This window comes from Cygnus atratus, chromosome 5, assembly GCF_013377495.2.
Source record: "Cygnus atratus isolate AKBS03 ecotype Queensland, Australia chromosome 5, CAtr_DNAZoo_HiC_assembly, whole genome shotgun sequence".
Lineage (NCBI taxonomy): Eukaryota > Metazoa > Chordata > Aves > Anseriformes > Anatidae > Cygnus > Cygnus atratus.
In genome coordinates this window covers 62703792-62723310 of record NC_066366.1, presented here as the reverse complement: position 1 = coordinate 62723310, position 19519 = coordinate 62703792, and the positions used below count along the sequence as shown (strand labels likewise).

The 19519-nt window shown below is 60.7% G+C and overlaps 1 protein-coding gene across 2 annotated transcripts; it reads left to right on the top strand.

Moving 5' to 3' along the window:
• The first annotated feature begins 1289 nt into the window (after positions 1-1289).
• Positions 1290-17062, top strand: GNG2 (G protein subunit gamma 2). Of its 2 annotated transcripts, XM_035551154.2 has the most exons (5): positions 1290-1505; positions 4061-4141; positions 15378-15444; positions 16126-16268; positions 16621-17062. In XM_035551154.2, the coding sequence occupies exons 4-5, from the start codon at positions 16182-16184 to the stop codon at positions 16747-16749; spliced, it is 216 nt and encodes a 71-aa protein (XP_035407047.1). In that variant the 5' UTR covers positions 1290-1505; positions 4061-4141; positions 15378-15444; positions 16126-16181; the 3' UTR covers positions 16750-17062. The 2 variants fall into 2 exon arrangements, with proteins under 2 accessions (XP_035407047.1, XP_035407046.1); XM_035551153.2 differs by lacking the exon at positions 4061-4141 and having other exon boundaries at positions 1291-1505.
• The last annotated feature ends 2457 nt before the right edge of the window (positions 17063-19519 follow it).

Here is a 19519-nt window from a genome sequence, read left to right as displayed (position 1 = left end):
GAGAAGCACTCAGCAGGTGAACCATTTTGATTAATACAGCCCGGTGCAAAATGCCCTGCAAGGAAGCAAGGTGGGGGTGTCGGGCGTTGTGAGTTTGCCGCTGTGCCGACCCCGGGGGCTTTCAGCTGCCCCCAGTGCCTGCACCCTCCCCGAGAGGCATTGCTGGGACCCCCCCCCCCCTCGCACCCCAGCCTCCCCCCAGGCTGGCAGCGTGACCCACTGGAGGCAATCGCAGCGATTCCCCTGCCCCGGTGCCCGGTTGGGCAGGGGGCTGGCGCGCCCCGGGGACCCCCCGAGGCGCCCCGTTCGGTTCCCGGCAGCATCCTGCGCCCCCCGCTCGGTGTGGGGTGGCAGCACTGGGTGTCCCCCGGGGGGGGGGGGGGGGGGGGGGGGCCAGATCCAGGCTTGCCGGGGTGATGGGCAATGGCTGAGCTTCTGCTGCGCCTGGCTTGCAGGGCAGCCTTGGAAATCAGTCATCGGCGTTGCTGTGGAAACGGGGGGAAAACCCATTTTCCCGCAGCCCCATCGCCTCCCTTGCAGGAAACGCGCTCGGAGCACGGGGAGGCCACGGCGCAGCCCACGGCCCCCGGGGGGGCAGGGGGGGGGAGACACGATCCCGGACCCGCAGATCCCACTGAGGGGTTTGGAAAGCTGCAGCACCCCAAAAGGCACCGGCCTCTGCCGGGGGTCCGCCAGGGGCATCCCCAAAATCAACCCAAGGCGCCCTGGGTGCCCGCCAGCTGCTAAAAATCCTAAAAATTCCTGATCTTAAAATCCGGGCGTTTGGGTTTAAGGAGCTTAAAAAGAAAATACAGAACGGGGAGCGTTGAGGGTCTGGGGGCGGGGGGTGGTTGGGGGGCAGAAGAGGGGATCTAGGCCTGGGGGGTTGGAGCTGCGAGGGGCGGGGGGGCAAGAGAGGGCAGGGGAGGGGGGTGCAGGGGGATGCGACGGGTGCAGGGGTGCGATGGGTGCAGGAGATGACGGGGGTGCGCGATGGGGGTGAGGGGTGCGGGGTGGGCGTGCAGCGGGTGGGTTGTGGGGTCGGTGCGTGACACGCGTGGGGCGGGGGGGGGGGGGTGAGTGTGGGGCAGGGCAGGGCAGGAGGGAGGGGAGGGGAGGGGAGGGCAGGCCGGGGCGCAGCGGGGTCTCGGAGAAAAGCGATCCGCAGCAAACGGGGGGTCGGGGGGGCGGGGAGGGGAGGGAGAGCGAGAGCAGCAGCAGCAGCAGGAGGAGGAGGAGGAGGAGGAGGAGGAGGAGGAGGAGGAGGAAGTCGGGGCCGAGCCGCTTCCTGTAGGCAGAGGGATGAGCGCAGACAAAGCTGGGTGGGGACTCGCCGCTCCGGGCTGCCGCTGACCACCCCTCCTCCTGCCTCCCGCCCGCAGCCCCCCCTCCATCCCTCCATCCCTCCATCCTTCCTTCCACCCCTCCTTCCATCCCTCCGTCCGTCCGTCCGTCCGTCTGTCCGCCGCCCCCCGGGGAGCCGGGGCAGCTCCGGCCGCCTGCAGGTACCGCCGGGGGCTGGGGGGGACACTGGGAGGCACTGGGAGGCACTGGGAGGCACTGGGAGCGGAGCCGCCGGGGCTTGCGGGCGCTGGGAGCGCCGGCACTGGGAGCACTGGGCGCACTGGGAGCTCTGGGGCTGGGCAGCCCCCCCGTGGGAGCCCCACCCCTGGCCGGCTGCTTGCGGCGGGCCCCAAAGGGCTCCCCCCCAACCCTCTACACCCCAAAATAAAAAAAAAGGAGATGAGCCCACCCAAACCCCCCCGGGTGCCACCCGCGGGCAGGGCGGCGGCGCCCCATCACCCCGCCGTCACCCCATGGGGACCCAGTGTCACCCACCCCAGGGCCCCCCGCGGCGATGGCACCCGCCTGGTGACACTGGGAGGACTGGGGGGACTGGGGGCTGTGGGGAAGGTGCCTGGCACACGGCGCTCAGCCTCCCCAACAAAGCTCCGATTTACAGGGGCCGATCCTCGGTTAATCGACTGATTTGCCGTCACACGAAAGGCTTTTGCCGAGGATGAATGAGGAGCAGTGTTCTCTCCTTTTTTAATTTTTTTTCTTTTTTTCCCCCTCCCCTACAAAGGGCTTTCCCTGCCCCAAATCCCTGCCGGAACCTCTGGCTTGGGGACGGAGCTGCCCCCAGCCTGGCTCGGAGGGGGAAAATTTTGGGGTGCACCATCCAGGCTTGCCATCCCTGTGCCGGCGGCCCTCCGGCTGGGGATTTCAATCGAAATCCTGCTTTTTCCCAGCTGCGGCCGTACGGCAGGCAGCAGCACGGCTTGTGCAGGGCGGCGGGACAGGTAACCATGGCAGAACTCCCCCCCCGGGGGTGGGCCGGGGGGGGGGAGGGGGGGACCCCTTGGGGAGAGCCGCTCCAGGGGTCCCCTGTGCCAGCGGGAGGGGAACACAGCCCCAAACTTTGGTTTTCTTGCTGCCTCGTGGGAAAACGGATTTATATTTAGGCAAAAACTTGAATCTGGGCTCTCCCTCCTTCTTGCTAACGAGTTGCTGATAAAGTCGGGGCGTGCTGCCCCGGGGGGCAGCGACGTGGGCACGAAGGGCAGCGCTACCTCCCGCTGCCGTGCCCGTGCCGTGCGGGGCAGGGTGCTGCGGGTTCGCTCCCTCCTTCCTTCCCCATCGCTCCGGGCGCGGGAGGGAAGGGCCGGGGTCGGGGCACACGCCCTGGCACCCGGCTGGGGCCAGGCATGGAGGCTTTTTCCTTATAACTGGATTTCCCTGAATGCAGCTGGAGCCTGCGATTTTAATCCTCTTTTCTGCCATATGGCCGCTGGCTGGATTGAAATATGACTCAATTAATTATTGCCAGGAAAGCCCCGGGGCCAAGCCTTTCTTTCTCCGGGAGGGTGCTCGGAGGTGCTCGGGGGCTTTTCTCACCCCGTGCCATGGGGTAGGGGGGCCGGGCTGCTCCCTTGGCACCATTCTTGGTGCTTTTTTCAGCTTTTTCAGCCCCGCGTTCGCTTGCCAGGGGCATGCTGCCACCTGTGACACGAGCGTGGCAGTCTCAGCACCATCTGGATGATGACCGGAGTCGGCCTCGCACCCAGCACAGTGACCCCAACGTGGGGGACCCACAGGTCCCCTGCCCCAAGCTGCGCTCCCCGCACGTGCCCTTCCTCTCCCCACAGCCCCGGGAGCCGCCGGCCTCGCTCCAGCAGCGCACGCACTGGAGGATGCTCTGGGATGGCGCTGGGATGCTCTGGGACAGCACTGGGGATGCTCTGGGATGTCACTGGGGGCGCCCTGGGATGTGCTGCCTTTTCTCCAAGCACCCGCACGGCCCCAGAGGATGGCACTGGGCGCGCGCAGCGCTCAGCCACATCGGGGGCAGGTGGCGGCAGCGGGGCACACAATGTGATTCCCGGCAGGTAGCGGGGCGTGTGCCACCAGAGAAGCCCTATTATAATTATTATTCTTATTATTTTTAATCCCCAAGACACACAGCTTTTTTCACCACTCAGCACGGGAGCAGCCGTGAGCATAGCACACAGGACGAAAACGCCAGCCTTGCGCGGCGAGGCGGTGCCTCTCCACCCAGCCCCGCGAGCGCGCCCGCTCGGCTTTGGCTGTTTTGGCCTCAAAACAGCGGCGGCCGAGGCACCACTTCTCCTTTTGAAAACCCGTGAGTCATGGGAGGAGGGAAGCAGCGCCGGCGCATGCAGTTTCCATAGCAATTGGGGCTGGCGAGCCAGCGCCGAGCCCTGCAGCCCCCAAAAACGCTGCCCGGGGGCTGCGGGGCGGCCGTGCCGCCCGGTCCCGCACCGGCTCCAGGGGGATTGGGATTGTCCCGCTCATGCCGTGTCGTCTGCTGGTGTGGTGGGGCCCTCCTGCCAACCCATAACCTCTTTTGGGTCGGGGATGAGGGGATCGCCCTGGGAAAAGCATCATTTTTGGCACGAGTTGTGTCGATGCTCAGCGTGACTTCTCCGGGTGTTCCGGTCCTTAGTTGTGCCCGGGGCCGTGTGCGCTCGCAGCATGCCAAAGTGCGAGAAACAACCAAAGGGACCAGGGTGCATTTTTAATTTTTCTTGCTTTTCAGACTCCTTCCTTGCTGTTTCTCCCTCTCTGGCTTCTCGCTCAGCCACTCCGTGCGGTCGCAGTGGGTGCTGGGAGCAAGGAGGTGAGGAAAGGTGGGGGGGGATGCCGCATCCCGCGATGGGGTCCAGGCCTGGGTGTGGGGTGCAGCACATGGTGCTGTGCTGGGAAGGGCACTTTTGGCTTGTCCTTGCCCAGGCTGACTGCCTGGCCACTTCCAGTGGGGGGGTCACACCTTCCACGTGCATTTTTTTTGTTTCTGTGTGCAACGTGTGTGGTTGAAACACCCCCAGAACAGGTCCTTCACGGTGCAGGAGCAGCCCCGCATCCCAAACGGATCGGGAGAAGGGAAAGCGGGGGCTCTGCTTCTGCTGGGGATGGCGGGATGGCTGCGGGGGGGGGGGGGGGATGCACAGGCTGCGTCTCCGGGCTGGATGAGCGAGGTTTGCTGCACGCACTTGGCACGAGCAAGTTGGCTCTCGCCCCACTTAGAGGCAGGTCTGGGGAGAAGGATGGGCTCCAGCTGCTGTGGCTGGTGGGAGGACAGGGACTTGGCTCGGTGGAGAGGTGAAGTTGGCTCCGAAACTTCAGGGCTGGGCGGGCAGAGCCCACGGGCAGGATGTGGGAAGCAGCCCCGTGGGGTCTGCAGGGGTTTGGGGCTGTGGCTGGTGGGAGTTGTTCTTGGCCCTGACCCGCTCCCGGCCGCTTCTTCGTGCATGTGCGTCCTCGTGTGAGCCACGAGGAGGCTGAAGTCTGGCATAACGCATCTCCTCCATTTCACGTAGGCAAAACCAAGTTTTCACACACTCAGTGGGGGAAAAAAATAAAGAAGTCTCTGAAATGGCATTGCACCAAACGTTAAAAACTTCCCACCTTGCCATTTGCTTGCAGCTGGTACCATCCTTGACAATTCCTGGGCGGCAGCTGTACCCAGACCAGCTCATCGTACCAAACACAGTTTTCACCTTATCTCATCTTCCACTTGCTTTTCACACAGTAATTTTCTTCCCCTGTTGCCTCTTGTCATCTTTGTAGCTCAGTCTAATTGGAGAAGGTCAGGGTGCTCCTGGGTTGTGGTCGGTGGGTATCGGCGCTGGTCTCCAGCAGTGGTGATGCTCCTGTGTAGCCCAAAAAGCTGGCTGAGATGCAGCGACAGGAAACCAGAGAAGTTTGCATTTAAATGAGAGCAGCTCAGGGACACTCATCCAGGTGCGTTGGCTTCTCCGCCGGGTGGTAGGAGACCTCTGGCTTCACCAAGCTCATGAAGAAGTGGCTGGGCTCGTCCTTGTGCTGGAGCTTGAGAGCATTGCTCGGGGTCACAGACCTGGCAGCAGCGTGCGCCCTCCTGGCCCTTCCCTGAGCTCGTGGTGAGCTGTGGGTTTGCAGGTGGTGGCGGTGCCTTTGGGGTTTCATCCCTTCGGGCACAGCACCGTGAAATCCCCTTCTCTGCTGTGGTGAAGGACCAGCAGCACATCATGGTGGCGCTGATGCCAATCTGGGCATGTTCTCCCCACGTGCTGGGGACGGGAGCAAGCACCGCGGTACCCGGCGGGCTGCGGAGCAGGAGCGTGTCGGATGAGCTCCTGGAGCTGAGACGGAGTCTGGGTTTAGCAGGTTGATCGCCCTGCCCTCACTTGCTCTCCTGACAGCTATCAGAAGGAAAGTTTGCTCGGTGCCTCAGTAACGCTCCCTACGAGCAGCTCTTCTCGCTGGGCAGCTGGGTTTGTAGGACAGGCTGACTCGGGCGTGAAAAAGCAGCATTGCCCAAGCCTTGGAGCTCATTGCAGATCCCGAGCAATCAGTGCTCCTTCCTAGATGGCATGCAGTCCCAGCAGAGGGGAACGAACCCAGCGCAGCACAGGATATTCCTGCTGCAGCTCCCGGGAGCCCCCGCTGTGCTGCTGCTTTACCAGCATCCCTCCTGCTGCAGCATCCTCCCTTTCGGGGCTGCTAAAACCCATCCCTGTGGCTCAGCTGCCTCGGCCAGAGCTGTTCCTTGGCTTCACGGGGATGTTGGTGCCATGAACACCTCTGCAAGCAGACACAGACAGGCTCATGACACACTTGTGACAGCTGGCACATTGGGGAACACAGGAGTGGGGCCAGATCCTGCAGCTGGATCGGTCTCCGTGGCCAAGAGGATTGTCCCACCCCACAGCCACAGGGACCTGAGGCCAGGCAGGGCGTCCACAGCAGTTTTGGGGAATTTCTGGTCATTCTGGGTGGCCCTGGGGTGGGTGCCCTCATCCCCAGGGCAGGTCAGGCTCAGGGTGCATCCCTGTGCTCTGGAGCTGGCTGGCTGCGTGGTGGGGCTGCTGCCATGCCAGTGCTCTTCCCTAGGCCAGGATGGTGTTACCGGCTCTGTAGCTCCAAGATTTATGGCTTTTGGGGAAGGCTAAGTGTCCCCAGGGGCTGCTTTGCATGGATGGAGCCCAGAGGTGCACTCTGCTTCCAAACCCTCCCGCTGCAGCCTGTCTTGGGCAAGGGTCATCTTGTGGGGACACCAACGCGTTGGTCTGAATCTCCTGAGGACCAAAGCAATGGGAGATATTCTCAGCATCTGGTTTTTGATGTTGTGGCACAGCGATGGTACCTGCCAGAGGGGTGCCTCTGAGCGGTGTGGGGAGCCCTGAAGCTGTGCCTGGGTGCCCCAGGAGCTGCACAAAGCCCGTCCGTCACCCCTGAGGTGACCAGGCCCCATCGCTGGCTGCTTGGTAGTAAACTCGTGCCACTTCCTGCTCTTCCCTCTTATCTGACAAAACCTCCAAGAAATTTCTCTCTATCAGGGCCGTGGCTGCCCTCAGGAGGTGTCTGAGGCCCGCATGGCGAGGCTGCGACGGGCCCAGCCCCGCTCACAGCTCTACAGGGCCTTGACGGGACGTGTGCTCCCTCTGGGGTCCCAGCGGGCATCCCAAAACCACCCCACCATCATGTTTGTGTAGGGGAGGCTTCCCAGCCCGTGCGTGGTTGGGTTTTGGCTCCCTGGGCTGCTCCGCTGGCACGTCTGGGCTGCCAGGAGCACACACGGCGCCGCTCGATCTCACTCGTGTTATGGTTCTTTTCGCCCCCTCTGCCTGCATCAGCTCTCGAATTTGACCCGTTTTGGCAGGAGCCGGATGGGGAGCGTGGGGAGACGGCTCCCCCCGTGCCAGCTGGGATGAACGAAGGGCTGGCTGATGTTGCAGATGGAGCCCAGGCCGGAGGGTGAATAATGCCGATGGCCTGTGCTGTGAGGCTGTGTGGTTTGGGGTTTTTTGGCTGGGATGCATTAGCCCCAGGAGCTGGTGGCCACGGGGAGAGCTGCCCACGGGTCTGTTCTGTCCCCCCTTCACTTTCCTGTTGCTCAGGACACTTCAGGATTTTTCCAGTGAGCAAACAGGGATTTGGCAATGAACCACCATGCTCCTTGCCTCATTAGGATGGAGGGGGCACCTGGAGGTGCTCGGTCCCACCTCTGGGCATCGTATGGGTCCTTGTGGACCCAGGAGCTCATCAGCGGCCACTTGCCCCTAAAAGCACATGGTGACCTGGTCAGGTCTCCTCCACACAGCTCCACATGCCTGCCTGGGGTCTTCTACCCCCTCAGAGGGTCTCCAGGGGTTTGGGGGCCTTTAGGGTGGATCATCAGCTATCCACAACCTGTAAAACTACTCAGAGCTCTTCTCATCAGTCCCCGCGACTGGGTCTGCTGCTCCTCTCATGCCAGGATGTGCCAACACAGGGGTCTTCTGCCTCGGGTGGGAACACTTCGAATGTTGACAGGGACAAGTCCGTGGCCTGGTCTCACCGCCGTGGGACCTGTGCCCCAGCCCACCCCAAGGCCAGCCTTTCGGAAAGGTTTCAGGCTCCATTATTCAAGTCATGCTGACCTGATTGCGCTTCATCCCTTGTATTTTTAATACTGTGGAGCCGTGATGGTGTTTGTGCGGTGCTCACAGCGCTGCTGCCATCAAAATACGTTGCATTATTTATCAGCTGATTTAATATAATTGCTGCTCAGCCTGACGTCCCCGCCTGGGGGCCGTATTCATGTCCGGTGCTTCCTGGCTGATGCCTGCGGGGGGGATGCTGCCGCCCCCGACTCCTCCCTCCGTGCTGGGCCAGGCAGGAATAAAAAGATGATAATACAGCAACCCAGGCTTTTAGGGGGGCATTGACAGCAAATAAAGGACACACCGATGGTTTTCAAGCCTAAATCTGAGCCCTGTACTAATGTTTCCATTAATGGATGTCAAACTTAGGCTGGCTTGGAGTCGATGCTACTCCTCCATCCTAACTGTAACTGAATCCTGGCCCCAAAGGAGCAGGTGCCCTCGTGGATTTCCACACTCTGGGCTGGAGGAGCACAGAAAAGGGTAGCGCAGAGGGGTGCTGAGGGCCCAGCAGGCAAGGAAAGGTTTTTGTGCTCAGGCAGCTGAAGCACGGCATTGCGGGTGGCTTGGCAGGATTAAAGGGTGGGGATGGGCATAGGGAGGGGTAAATGAAGCACATAGAGCCCGTGGCAGAGCCAGGATGCATGCTACGGCCTTGGGTCCCATCCTGCCTCGTATCCCTGGTGTGGCTTCACCCCCGTGACAAAGGGATGGATGGATGGGAGGGGGAGCAGGTGCAGGAAATGCCACCTTGCGCCGCTTTATCCTGGCTTTGGCACACATGTTTTTTTTGGCTTTGCACGTTTCCTTCACGTTTTTGCAAGGCTTCATATCTCAAACGTAAAAACACCGCGCCAGGGAGGGAGCTCTCGGCTCCCTCTGCGTAAACCAGTGTTTGTTAGGCGTGTGTCACCCCCAGCATGGCAGGAACATTGCATGGCTGGAGTTACACGCGGTGCCATCGGCTCAGCAGGAAGCATGGCAGGGACGTGGCACCGCCAGCTCAGGGGTTCCAGTAGCTCATTGTAAATAACAGTGTGAGAAAAACAGGCTTTTGGCAAAGGGAAAAAAATGCTCCGTGTGCGTTTCACGGGGAAAACAGGCTGGTGAGGGATGTCGGGCTCTGTGAGAAAACCGAGGCGCTGTATCTGGAGCTCAGTACGAGAGGAGGCGAGGACCAGGGACCCAGGTGTGCTCCCCACCGCTGTCATTAATTTCTGCTTTCTGCTTCTGGGCGAGATGCTCAGGGTTACAGCGAAAAGGGCACAGCAGCGAGCAGCAGAGGGGGAATTTAGCGGAGGCAATGTGGGTCAGCTCGGCACGCGAGGACGGAGCGCCAGCAGCCTACTTCTGGCTCGCCTGCCCCTGCTAACCTGGTTTGCGGGGCCGCTCACTCGCCTGCGGATAGTAACTTGGCTCACCACATACTATTTAGCACACTAAATTACTTTTCAACTTACTATTAAAATTATATAAAAGCACGGGGATCTATTTTTCCTTTTTTTTTTTTCCTCTCCCCTTGGAAACCTGCTAAAATCACCCACATTTACTGGTGATCCTCCTCCTGCTTGGGATCCGGCCATCAGAGAGCTCTCTGCTTGTTTAGCAGGTGTCTTATTGATGCTGTAGCAAAACCTGTGCAGGTTATTCGTAGCCACAAGGCGTAGGAGTTTACTCCACAACCCCTGCACAAAGTGCAACAAATCTCAGGAAGCAGCTACAAAGCTCTCCGTCTCCATGCGGTGCGTGAGTAGCAGCTCTCAAAGGCACCTACTCTGGATATATATAAAAAAAAAAAACAGAGACGGAAGGAAAGGAAAAAAAAAAGAGAAAAGGAAGAAGAAAAAACCAGCTTCCAGCCTTCTGCTTTGACGGCTCCAGAGCAGGGATGGGGAGAGAAGCAGTGCTCAGCAGCACCGGGGCTCTGCTCCACCCCAGCGGATAGGCTGTGACCTGTTTGATGTATTTGAAGCTGGAAATAGATCCTTATGAGTAATGTGGTTCAGGTGCTTATCACTAATTAATTAATTCTTTTGTACTGTAGATGCCTAATTAAAGCAGTCTAAGGTAATTCCCATGGGGTCTTGAGCTAATGGGGGTGGTTAAGGGGGTTGTTTCTGTGCTGATGTAACTTGTTGGGCAATTCCCCGCGGCCGGAGAGGTTTATTAGGCTTTGTGTGACTGTTACTTAAAATAAAATTCCAATAAAGGTTTGATTCAGGTGAAATCATCAGAGATGGCAGCAGGGCACCCAGAGCGCGGCTGGAGACTTCACCTCCGGCGGTACGGGAGCGAAAGGTGCCGTGGGGCTCTTGCGCTGTGAGCAAAGGTTGTGGGTCTAGGCTTTAACTGGGCCAAACTGGTGGCTTCCCAGCTTCCCTCTCCCCGTCCCCACTAAGTGGCCATGGCTTTGAACGAAGGGCCACCTCCAGCAAGGCTCAGCGGGGGTTTGTCCCTTCGGGAGTGGTGGCGGCACAGCCAAATGCCAAAATCCCTTTGCAAATAGCTCTGAGCAGAGCGCCTCTGCAAACCCCTGCCCCTTCCCTTGATCCCAAACCTCACGCGGCGCCTCCTCTTGGGGTCTTTATCTCAGTGCTGGAAAAACTTAGGAGCAGGATGCTAGGGGCTGAAACCCTGGAATGGGTCAGCTCGTTAACATGAGGTAATAGCCCTGGGCTGCTTCCCTTAACGAAGGGTCAGTGGTCAGCGGGGGGCCTCTCACTTCCTCTGTGGCTTCAGCCACCCTCGGCCACTGCTCTTCTCCCGGGCAAGGGGCAGGGAGCTGGGATTTCTGAGCAAGGTGAGTTCATTTTGAAGTCAACGTGAGGTATTTTGGTGAAGGAATCAAGAAGTGAATGAACCGAGAGCTCAGCACGGTGATACCTCTAACTGAAGGGTGATTTGGGTTTCGAATGGTCTCACCATGGCAGAAAGGAGCTATTTGGGGTTTTCTGCTCTCTTCTGTTCCCAAGCAAGGCTCTTGTGTTTTTGGCTCAGCACGGGCAGAGCCATGGTGCTGTGAGCGGCCCTGACCTTGTGTTGGGGCCACGGTCAGGCTGCGGAGGTTTTTAGGGAGTTTCCGAAGCTGTGTGTCCTCCTCTTGGGCGAGCCGCATAAAAATAAAACGCAAGCAACTGAAAATATTGATTGATTGATTGATTCTGAAATCCCCGTGGGATAAAGGCCAAGTGGTGCTTGCACGGGGGAGGCAGCTCTGGCCTTTATCAGCAGGCTTTCGCTGCGAGCCTGGGGACCAGCGGTCCCACTGCTCCAGTCCCACATGCTGAAACCCCAGTGAGGACTGAATGGGACGGCCCAGGTGCAGAAATTGTGCTGAGCCCCTGGGTGCTGGGCATGGTGTGACAGGGCGCGTGCCCTTTGCCGTCCCTTCGGCACCTCGCAGCGGAGCGCGGCAGCGTCCCGCCGACATCATCCCCTTCCTTCTCCTCCCCGTGGGGCCGTGTCTGCCCCTCCTGGTGCACTTTGTCCTCCCAGCACCTCATTTTTGCAGACTGCTGGTCCTTCTGGAGCCTCGTGCCGGCCCCAGTGGTGGAGGAGAACGGGTCGGTGCTCCCTCCTCGCGGTGCCACCACCCAGCATCGGGTGCGCACCCAGCTCTCGTGGCAGGAGGGACAGGGCAGGTGTCCCCGGCCCTGCCGTCAGGCGCCCGCTCCCTCACCCAAATCATATTAGAGAAAAGAACTGAACGACTGAAAGGAAGTTGAGGTTGCTTTCTGTTTGCCTTCTCTTTTGAACCGTTAGGGCACGTGTGGGAAAACAAAAACCCGAGGTTCTCACTTGGGCGTGACGCCCGCGGGGACTTCTTGGGGCACGAGGGGAACCCTGCGGCAGGGCCCCGAAATGCCTGGCGCTGGGTCTGCCCCTTCCCACATCCAGAGCCGTGGCTGCAGCACCCAAACACACTGCTTTGGAGGCTTTTGTGGTGTCAGTGGTGGGGTCCTGCGCCGTTGACTCTGTCTCTAAGAGAGGTTTTGGCTTTGGCTGTGGCTGGGGATGGACGGAGGGGGCAGCCAGAGCTCAGCCCCCTAGGATCCAGGGCCTGCGATGAGCCCCCAGTTCTTCATGCTGGTTTTGGAGGCAAAGCAGCCTCCAAATCTTCCCCGGTGTGCCTCACCCATGTGCTGTGCACCACCTGGGTGCCCAGGACCCCGGTGCAGCCTTTGGGGTGCGATACGGGGCAGCGCCGAGACCCCCAGTGGGGACAAAACACCACCACCGGGGCCGATCCGGCCGCTCATCGCTGCCGGGTGGGATCATTAGCTGGTGTGCTAACGAAGCAGTTTCCATGGAAACAGGCTCGGTTTCGGCTCAGGCGCCTTGCAATTTATTTATTTATTTCATTTGCTGGCGCGCCTCCGACCCGCGGGCTGCTTTTCAGCAGATTGGGCACCGCGGGAGGCGTCGGCAGGAAAACCCGCGTTGGAGAAGGGGAATAAATCCTGGATGGGATGGGGGGCTGTGGCCACAGGTGCTGGTGAGGGGTGTGAGAGGAGCTCAGGAGCTCCGAGCTGGCTCGTTATCCCCGTGCCAAATGAAACGAGGGGCCACGAGCACTTTGGGCATGCCGGGGCTCCTTTCCCAGCCCTGTCTGCTGCTCAGCTCAGCGAGGCTGCCCCAGCTTCCACCCCCTGGAAACATGTTTTTTGCTATTTTCTTTCCGTCTGTAGTATTTTTTTTGGCTTTATCTGTATATTTAGTCGTTATTTTTCAAGCGAGCAGCCTATCTTTAGAGACGGCTCTTAGCACAAGCACCAGGATGGCTTAAAAACGCATCCACTCCACCGGGTGGTGCCGATGGGCTCTGTTATCCCCCTACGTCAGTTTTGGGGTGGGATGTGCAGGCGATGCCTGCCCAGCAGGAACCACTCCGAGCCCTTTTCCCCCAAATCCTGGCTGTCCCCAGTGGGATTTGCCCGCTGTGCAGCTCACCGGGCGGACGTTTTTTCAGGTACACGCTCAGGCTGGGAGGATCCTGCTCGCACATCGAAAACGTGCTGGGTGGGGGATGCCAGGGCTGGCGAGCTGCTTTTGGTCCTCGAGGTGGAAGAAGCACGAGGGTTTGCTCGAGCAGATGTCAGAGCTTTCGGTTTCCTTCCCGCAGAGCCACCCAGCCCGGCTGCTGCTTTTCCTTTTGGTTCTCCAGGAGCGGTAGCGGGGAGAGCAATTTTCTTCAAATCAGGCAAAAACCACCCGGAACTTGGAAGAAAAAAATCAATCTGGAGAATGAGAGGGTCAGAGAGGATGTGATCCGAGGGTTTTAAACCCGGGGGGCCTGTGATGGGGTGGGCAAAGGCTGCAGGCAGCCCCAGGTGCCGCGGGGAGCAGGAGCTGCTCCGGGCTCTGCAGCGTCGCGCTCGCTGCCTCCTGCACCTCCAGGCACCCAGGAACGTGCCTTGGCATCCCAAGCTGGCTTAATGCTGCTTTTTAGTAGTAACAGACCTAACCCAGAGCAAAATGTGCCCCGAGGTACACCTTTCTGGGACAAAAGCTGCCGGTTTAAGGTGTTTGGGTTAAATACCCAGCCTTAGAGTGATGGTTTTTCAACATTGAGAACGCCGTCCTCCAGCCACACGCAACCTGAGATAAAGCCCAGCTGGCAGGGGAAGAGGGAGGCTCAGGATCTGTGTTTGTGGGGCTGGAAACGGGGGGATGGAGCCCATGCAAGGTGCGAACCAACTCACAGCTTTGGGGTTTGCTGTCATGGGGAAAAGCTGGAGCTTTTGGCAAAGCCGGCCTGAGCAAACAGCCACAAATGCTGTTCTGGCACCCTAAAAGCAGCCTCACTCGCCATTTTCAAAGCTGAGTCAAGGCAAATCGCCCCCGGATCCCAGTTTTGGTGCCCCTTTTGGCTGGTGAAAGGAAAAATGTTCAAGCATGTCAGTCCCTCTTCCTCAGACGGAGACCGCTGGGAAATTAGGAGGGGTTTTGGAGCACAGGCACCAGCTAGCAAAACCCAGCAGCGATATTTCTGAATCCAGACATCCACTGCAAGGGCTTCCGTGTCCTTTTACAGGAACTCAGCCTGTTGCCACGTGCAGTGAATGGCCCGCAACCCCTCTGCGCAGTGGACAAGCACCACAAAAGCCTCCTGAGAGCCTGAGCTGTAATTATAGCACGGAGCCCCAAAGAGACGATCTCCGTGTACCGTACACGATAAGCATCATTAGCATGAAAATAAAATAACATCCCCGCTCCTTAACCTGTGGCCTCCAAGGCAGGAATCCGATTACCCAGGCACACGCACCGCTGAGCTGCTGGAAGAGGACGTGTCCCTGTCCCCGTGGTGGTGCCGTGGAGCCCCTGGCTCTCTGGGGACCTTTGGCACAGGGCGCAGCGTGTCCCCGTGTCCCCTGCTGCAAGGGGGGGGGCTCAGGAAACGTGGCAAAGCACGGTGATTTTTAACTGTATGGAAGGGCTTGTTCATGGGGTGGGCTTGGATCGTCTCGTAACTGCCTGCCTGCTCCTTTTGGGGCTCCCTTACCCACCTACGTCCCCGTACCGAGCCGCTCCTAGGGCCGCCGTTGCTCTGTGGCAACTCCCAAATTCCCATAAGAACGTTTCCTAGCAAGAGCCATCCTCAAATATTTGGGCATTTTTCATCGAACCAGAGGATTTATCCACCAGCTGGGGTGGTTCATATTTGCCTGATGCTGTCGGCACCTACCCGCTATCCGTGCACGGAGCTTTGGGGTTTGCTCCCGGTGCCTCCGTGCTGGAGGTACGATGGGCGTCCTCACTTTGGGGTAGAAAATACCGCTTGTGTGGCCGTGCTGTTTTAAGTCTGGGCTGTTGGGGGTGGGTTTCCAGTGGGGGATGTCCACGAGCTGTTTTTTTTGTTGAAGGAAGCACGCCCAGTGGCTCGCAGCGTGGACACGCTGGCTCCAAAAATATTGTCGTTCCCACACTGTGCGGAGGGGCCGAGTGCTCCCGGGGTGTGTGGCCGGATCCTGGCCGGGTGCTGAGCAGCACCGAGCCCTGGCAATGCCCCAGCATCTCCGTGCATGGCCAGGGCACATCCCCTGCTCGTCCCAGCCAGGTCTCCGTCCTCTCCTGCCTGGCCGCTGGCACTTTGGGGCTGTCTTCTCCTCGGAGCGGGAGCCCCCCGGAGGCTGGGGATGCTCGAGGCGGGGGACGATGGGGGAGGATTTCTGCTGATTTCGCTGGGAAACAGCCACGGGACCGCTTGCCAGGAGCCCTCAGATATTTGCCCGCTGACTCGAGACCTCTTCCTGTGCCGAGAGCCTCGCGGCGTGCAAACAAACAGCGTCACTGTGGTCTGTCCCCCCCCAGGGGACCTGGGGGGAGCGGAAGGAAGCCCCCAGCCTGCCCGGGGGCCATAAATACCCCTATCGCTGCACTGCCTGGCATCGCATCCATCTCATCAGCCTTTCCCCCCCCCCCCTTCTCTGTTTCCCCCTTTATTTCAAGGTGTCGGACGCCTGAGAGGAGCAGCTGTTCCCCTAGGGACACCCGTCACCGGCGAGCCCTGCCTCTGGTAAAAGCAATCGCTGCCGGGCCCCCCCCGGGGGGCGAGGGGCTGCCTGAGGGGGGCTGGATGGGCAGGACGGGCTGGGTGCTGCGTTATGGGGTGGTGCTGGGGAGCTGGGTGCTGTTGTACGGTAAGGGGAAGCAGCCGTGCCGGAGCCCACGCCGCCGTGCCGAGCATCCCCTGCCCGCCCGGGGTGGGAATCTCCAGCAGCGGGGAGCTCCCATGTCCTGTTTGGCATCCCAATGCTCGGGCTGGCAGCAGGGATGCAGCAAGGCAGGCCCAGGACGGCCACCCCACAACGTCCCCAGCTGCCCCAAAAGCCACCAGCCCCGGGGGACGGCAGCAGGAGGACACAGGCAGCTGGTGTGCGCACCCCTGAGCTCGCTGCCTGGTTTCCTTCTGCCTCGTTGCCACCGCAGCCTTTCCTATAGCACCAAACCCCAAAACACAGCGTGGCTGGGGTCCTGCTGGTTGCAGGCCGTGCTCCCAGCGTCCCATGAACCCAGCTAATAGGGAATCCCTGCTCCGGCAGCGATACCCGTGAAGGCTGGTGTCTCTCTGCCCTTGTTAAACACACGGTTAAATGCCGGTCTGCATCTCCCATCCTCCCACAAGCATTCTCGCGGCCCCGCTCTATCACCTCCCCGCACCCAAGGCAGCCCCAGCGAATCACTTTTGGGGTTTCAGGGCCGCGAGCAGCTCCGCGCCGAGCCCCCGCTTCTCCCCGCGCGCCCGGCGTGCCGATGGCCAGCAACAACACCGCTAGCATAGCGCAGGCACGCAAGCTGGTGGAGCAGCTGAAGATGGAGGCCAACATCGACAGGATAAAGGTAACGCCGCCCGGGGACTAGCACCCCAACCAGCGGGATGCTGCGCGGAGGCACCGCGCGCGGCGGGAGGTGGTGGCCACGGGGGCGTCCATCCCGCTGGTCCTGGCGGCCGTGGGAGACGCTCGCCCAGGGGAATTGCCCCGCTGGCCATGTCTGCTCTGCCCCGGCGTGATCGCCGTGCCACGGCACACAAAAACTCTTTGGCTACTGCCTTCCAGGGTGCTGCAAGCCCAGGGCGGGGGCAGCGGCAGGACGTGCTGCCCCAGGGGGGATATGTGGCCCCGGGGGGAACCGTGCCGTCCCCAGGGGGGGATGTCCCCACGCAGCCCATCCCCAGCTCCTTCTCTTCCAGGTGTCGAAGGCGGCAGCAGACCTGATGGCGTACTGCGAAGCCCACGCCAAGGAGGACCCCCTATTGACCCCCGTCCCGGCCTCAGAAAACCCCTTTAGAGAGAAGAAGTTCTTCTGCGTGATCCTGTAAACCCTCAAGGAGCCTGACCGGCACTCGGGCCACCCTGAACACTGACGTAGAGTTTTTAGGAACGGGGGACGACCTGCTAGTCCACAGAATTTAAACAAAAATAAGTAAAAATACACGGCCTGGAAGCTACAGGGATGTGCATGTTTAAAGAACCCGGCCGCCCTTGGGGGAATAAGGTGATCCGCATTGCGAGGCAAAAGATCTGAAGTCTGTAGAGTTGCCTAGAAAGAAAAAAAAAAAAGAAAAAAAAAAAAGGGGGAAAAAAAAATATTAATGTAAAGAATAAATCCGTGTCACTTTTCTGCTCACCAAATTGTTTGGTTGTTCCATACCTAAAGCACCGGCGCGGTGCTGAGCAAAGCAGCCGCTAAGGATGCGCATAAACCCCTCCCGGAATGGTGTTGTTGGTTCCCTCCCAAATCGGATTTTCTGTTTACGTTGCCGGATAGATAGCGACAGGCTAGCTGGCTGTGATGTTGCTCGATGTTGGGTCTCGTGCTTTCCCCTTCCCCGCGCTCGGGCAGGACGGCGGCGGCCCCACTCCCCCCACCCCCCCCCATTCCCCCCGCCGGAACCGCTGCGCCCCCCGCGCTGTGTCTGCTAGCTTCGCCCCCGCGAGTGGTCGTGTTGTGCTTGGTGCTTCCCGCTCCTGCGACGGCTTTCTGTAATAGTGCATGGGACTTATCTCCGGGCTTTCTTTTCTAATAATTTGACGCCACGTGCTGGGGGGAGGCGCTGCAGGCCGAGGCGATGCCCGAGGCGATGCCCGAGGCGATGCCCGAGGCAAAGCCGATTCCTGCGGCACCTCACCGGACAGAGGATGGCCTCCAAAATCAGCTCTGGCCACTTCTTCCCGGGCCCGTCCCCTCCTCCCACACCCCTGTGCCTCTCCTTTGCCCCTCGCTCGCTCCCCGCCCGGCCCTTTCGGCTTCCCCGCTGCGGCTGCTCCTGCCCCTTCCCGTCCCCGTCACGACGGGGGGGTGATTTTGGGGGGGGTGCAGGGTGACCCCGGAGCATCCCCGTCCCGCAGGTGCCTGATGCCCCGTTTATACGCAGCCTGCACCCCGGAGGAGGGCTTGCTGCCAGGTCTGCAGGGAGGCGGCACCCCCCGTCAGCATTTCGGGGGAAAAACGCCTTCTTTTGGGGCTCGGTGCCGGGGGGGGGGGGAGTGCTTGCGAGGACGTGGCTTGCCAGAAGCCTTTCCCTCCCGTTGCTGAACACCTCCCGGGATGCTGACGGGCAGGGGGACGGCGGCTCTGCTCACCTCGACCCCCGTTAGGCCTCGGGGTCTGCACCCAAAATTAGCTGGGCGCCACTGAGGGTGCGCTGGGGACCACGGTAACCCCGCTGATAACCCAGATCTGAACCAGCTATCAGCTGAAAAATAGATATTCAGGAGGGCGATGGCCTTTAGGTACCTTTCTGCGAGCCTTTCTAGCCCCAAACAAGTGCATTTTGGTTTTTCTACCTTTTCATACTCTTTTTCTAGCCTTCTACGTCGAAGACCCCTTATCTGGAGCTGGGGCCACCGGCGTCCCGCGGTGGCTCCGTGTCCCCCGTCCCCTGCTCCGCGTCCCGGGGCGGCGAGCTCGTGGTGTCACGGGGAAAACGTGTAAATCCCCCCCTGCCCTGCCTTGTCTTTTCCTTTCGTGCTGCCTTTCCGCCCCGGCCGGCCCTTCCCGAGTGCTGTCGTGGTTTGTAATAATCTATTATATATTTTTTTTTTTTTTTAAACGGGCGCGCGTCTTTTACAACCGGAATTCTTACACGACCAAAAGGCCTAAAAGCTGCACCAGGAGCCTGGAGGGGGGGGGGGGTCGGGAGGCAGCCAAAAGCACCCACGGGGGGTGCTGTGCGCGTTGCTGGTCCGTGTTTCCCCTCCCCAGCGGCGCTGCCGTCGGGGTGCTGCAGGAATCTTGACCCCCCCCCCCCCCCAGTCTTGGAGTCACCCCAAGGAGCCCCCCCCCAAAAAACCCCTCGGTCACCTCTCCCGGCCAGCAGGGACATCAACCTCTGCCCCGGGCTGGGAAGGGAAAATCTGCGGGGGGGTGCCCAGGTATGGGGCTTTTTTTTTTGGGGGGGGGGGGGGGGGGTTTGGGGGGGGGGGGTCCGGCCGTGGGCAGTAGTGGAAAGGCGGCGCGGGGAGGCCGGCGTCGTGGTGTATCGCATCCCCATCCCTCGTGGTCTGTGTGCTCGGTGGAAATAAAACTCGGGATTTGTTTCAAGCCTCTGGTGCCGGTGTTGTGTGGGATCGGGTAAAGGGGGGGCTGCGGGATGGATCCTGCTCCGGGTCCTGGTGCGGTGGGAGGCGGGGGGGGACACAAGAGCAGAGCGGGGGGGGGGGTAAAGCACAGCAAAGCAAGGCGAAGCATCGCCCCCTTGCACCCACCTCCCTTCCGCAGTGCCCCCCCCCCCGGCCACTGACCCACCCGCTGAATTTGCACCCTGTTTTTGTAGGGTTTGAAGGGCAGCAATTTGCCGGCCGCCTTTTCGGGGCTGTTTCCCTCGGGTGGCCCCGCTGCCGGGGGCTGGCGGCCCCGAGGCTTTGCACGGCGGCCCGTCACTGCTCGGCGGGTGTCACGGCCCTGCGCACCGCTAATTGCCTTCGTTAGTTCGGTGGGTGGGGGAGAGCGGGCGGGCACGGGCAGGGCTGGTGCCCACGGGTGCCGGGGGCGTTGGGGCAGCACCCGCAGCCCCGCAGGGCCGGGCAGGTGGGTGCGGGCAGCTCTGCGGGGCCCTTCGCAACGGTCCTTGTCCCGTCTTCTCCACG

Excerpts from the sequence above, each read along its gene's own strand:
- GNG2 (XM_035551154.2), top strand. The coding sequence starts at position 16,182 with ATGGCCAGCAACAACACCGCTAGCATAGCGCAGGCACGCAAGCTGGTG. Across the intron at positions 16,269-16,620 it reads CCAACATCGACAGGATAAAG|GTGTCGAAGGCGGCAGCAGA; the intron begins GTAACGCCGCCC and ends CTTCTCTTCCAG.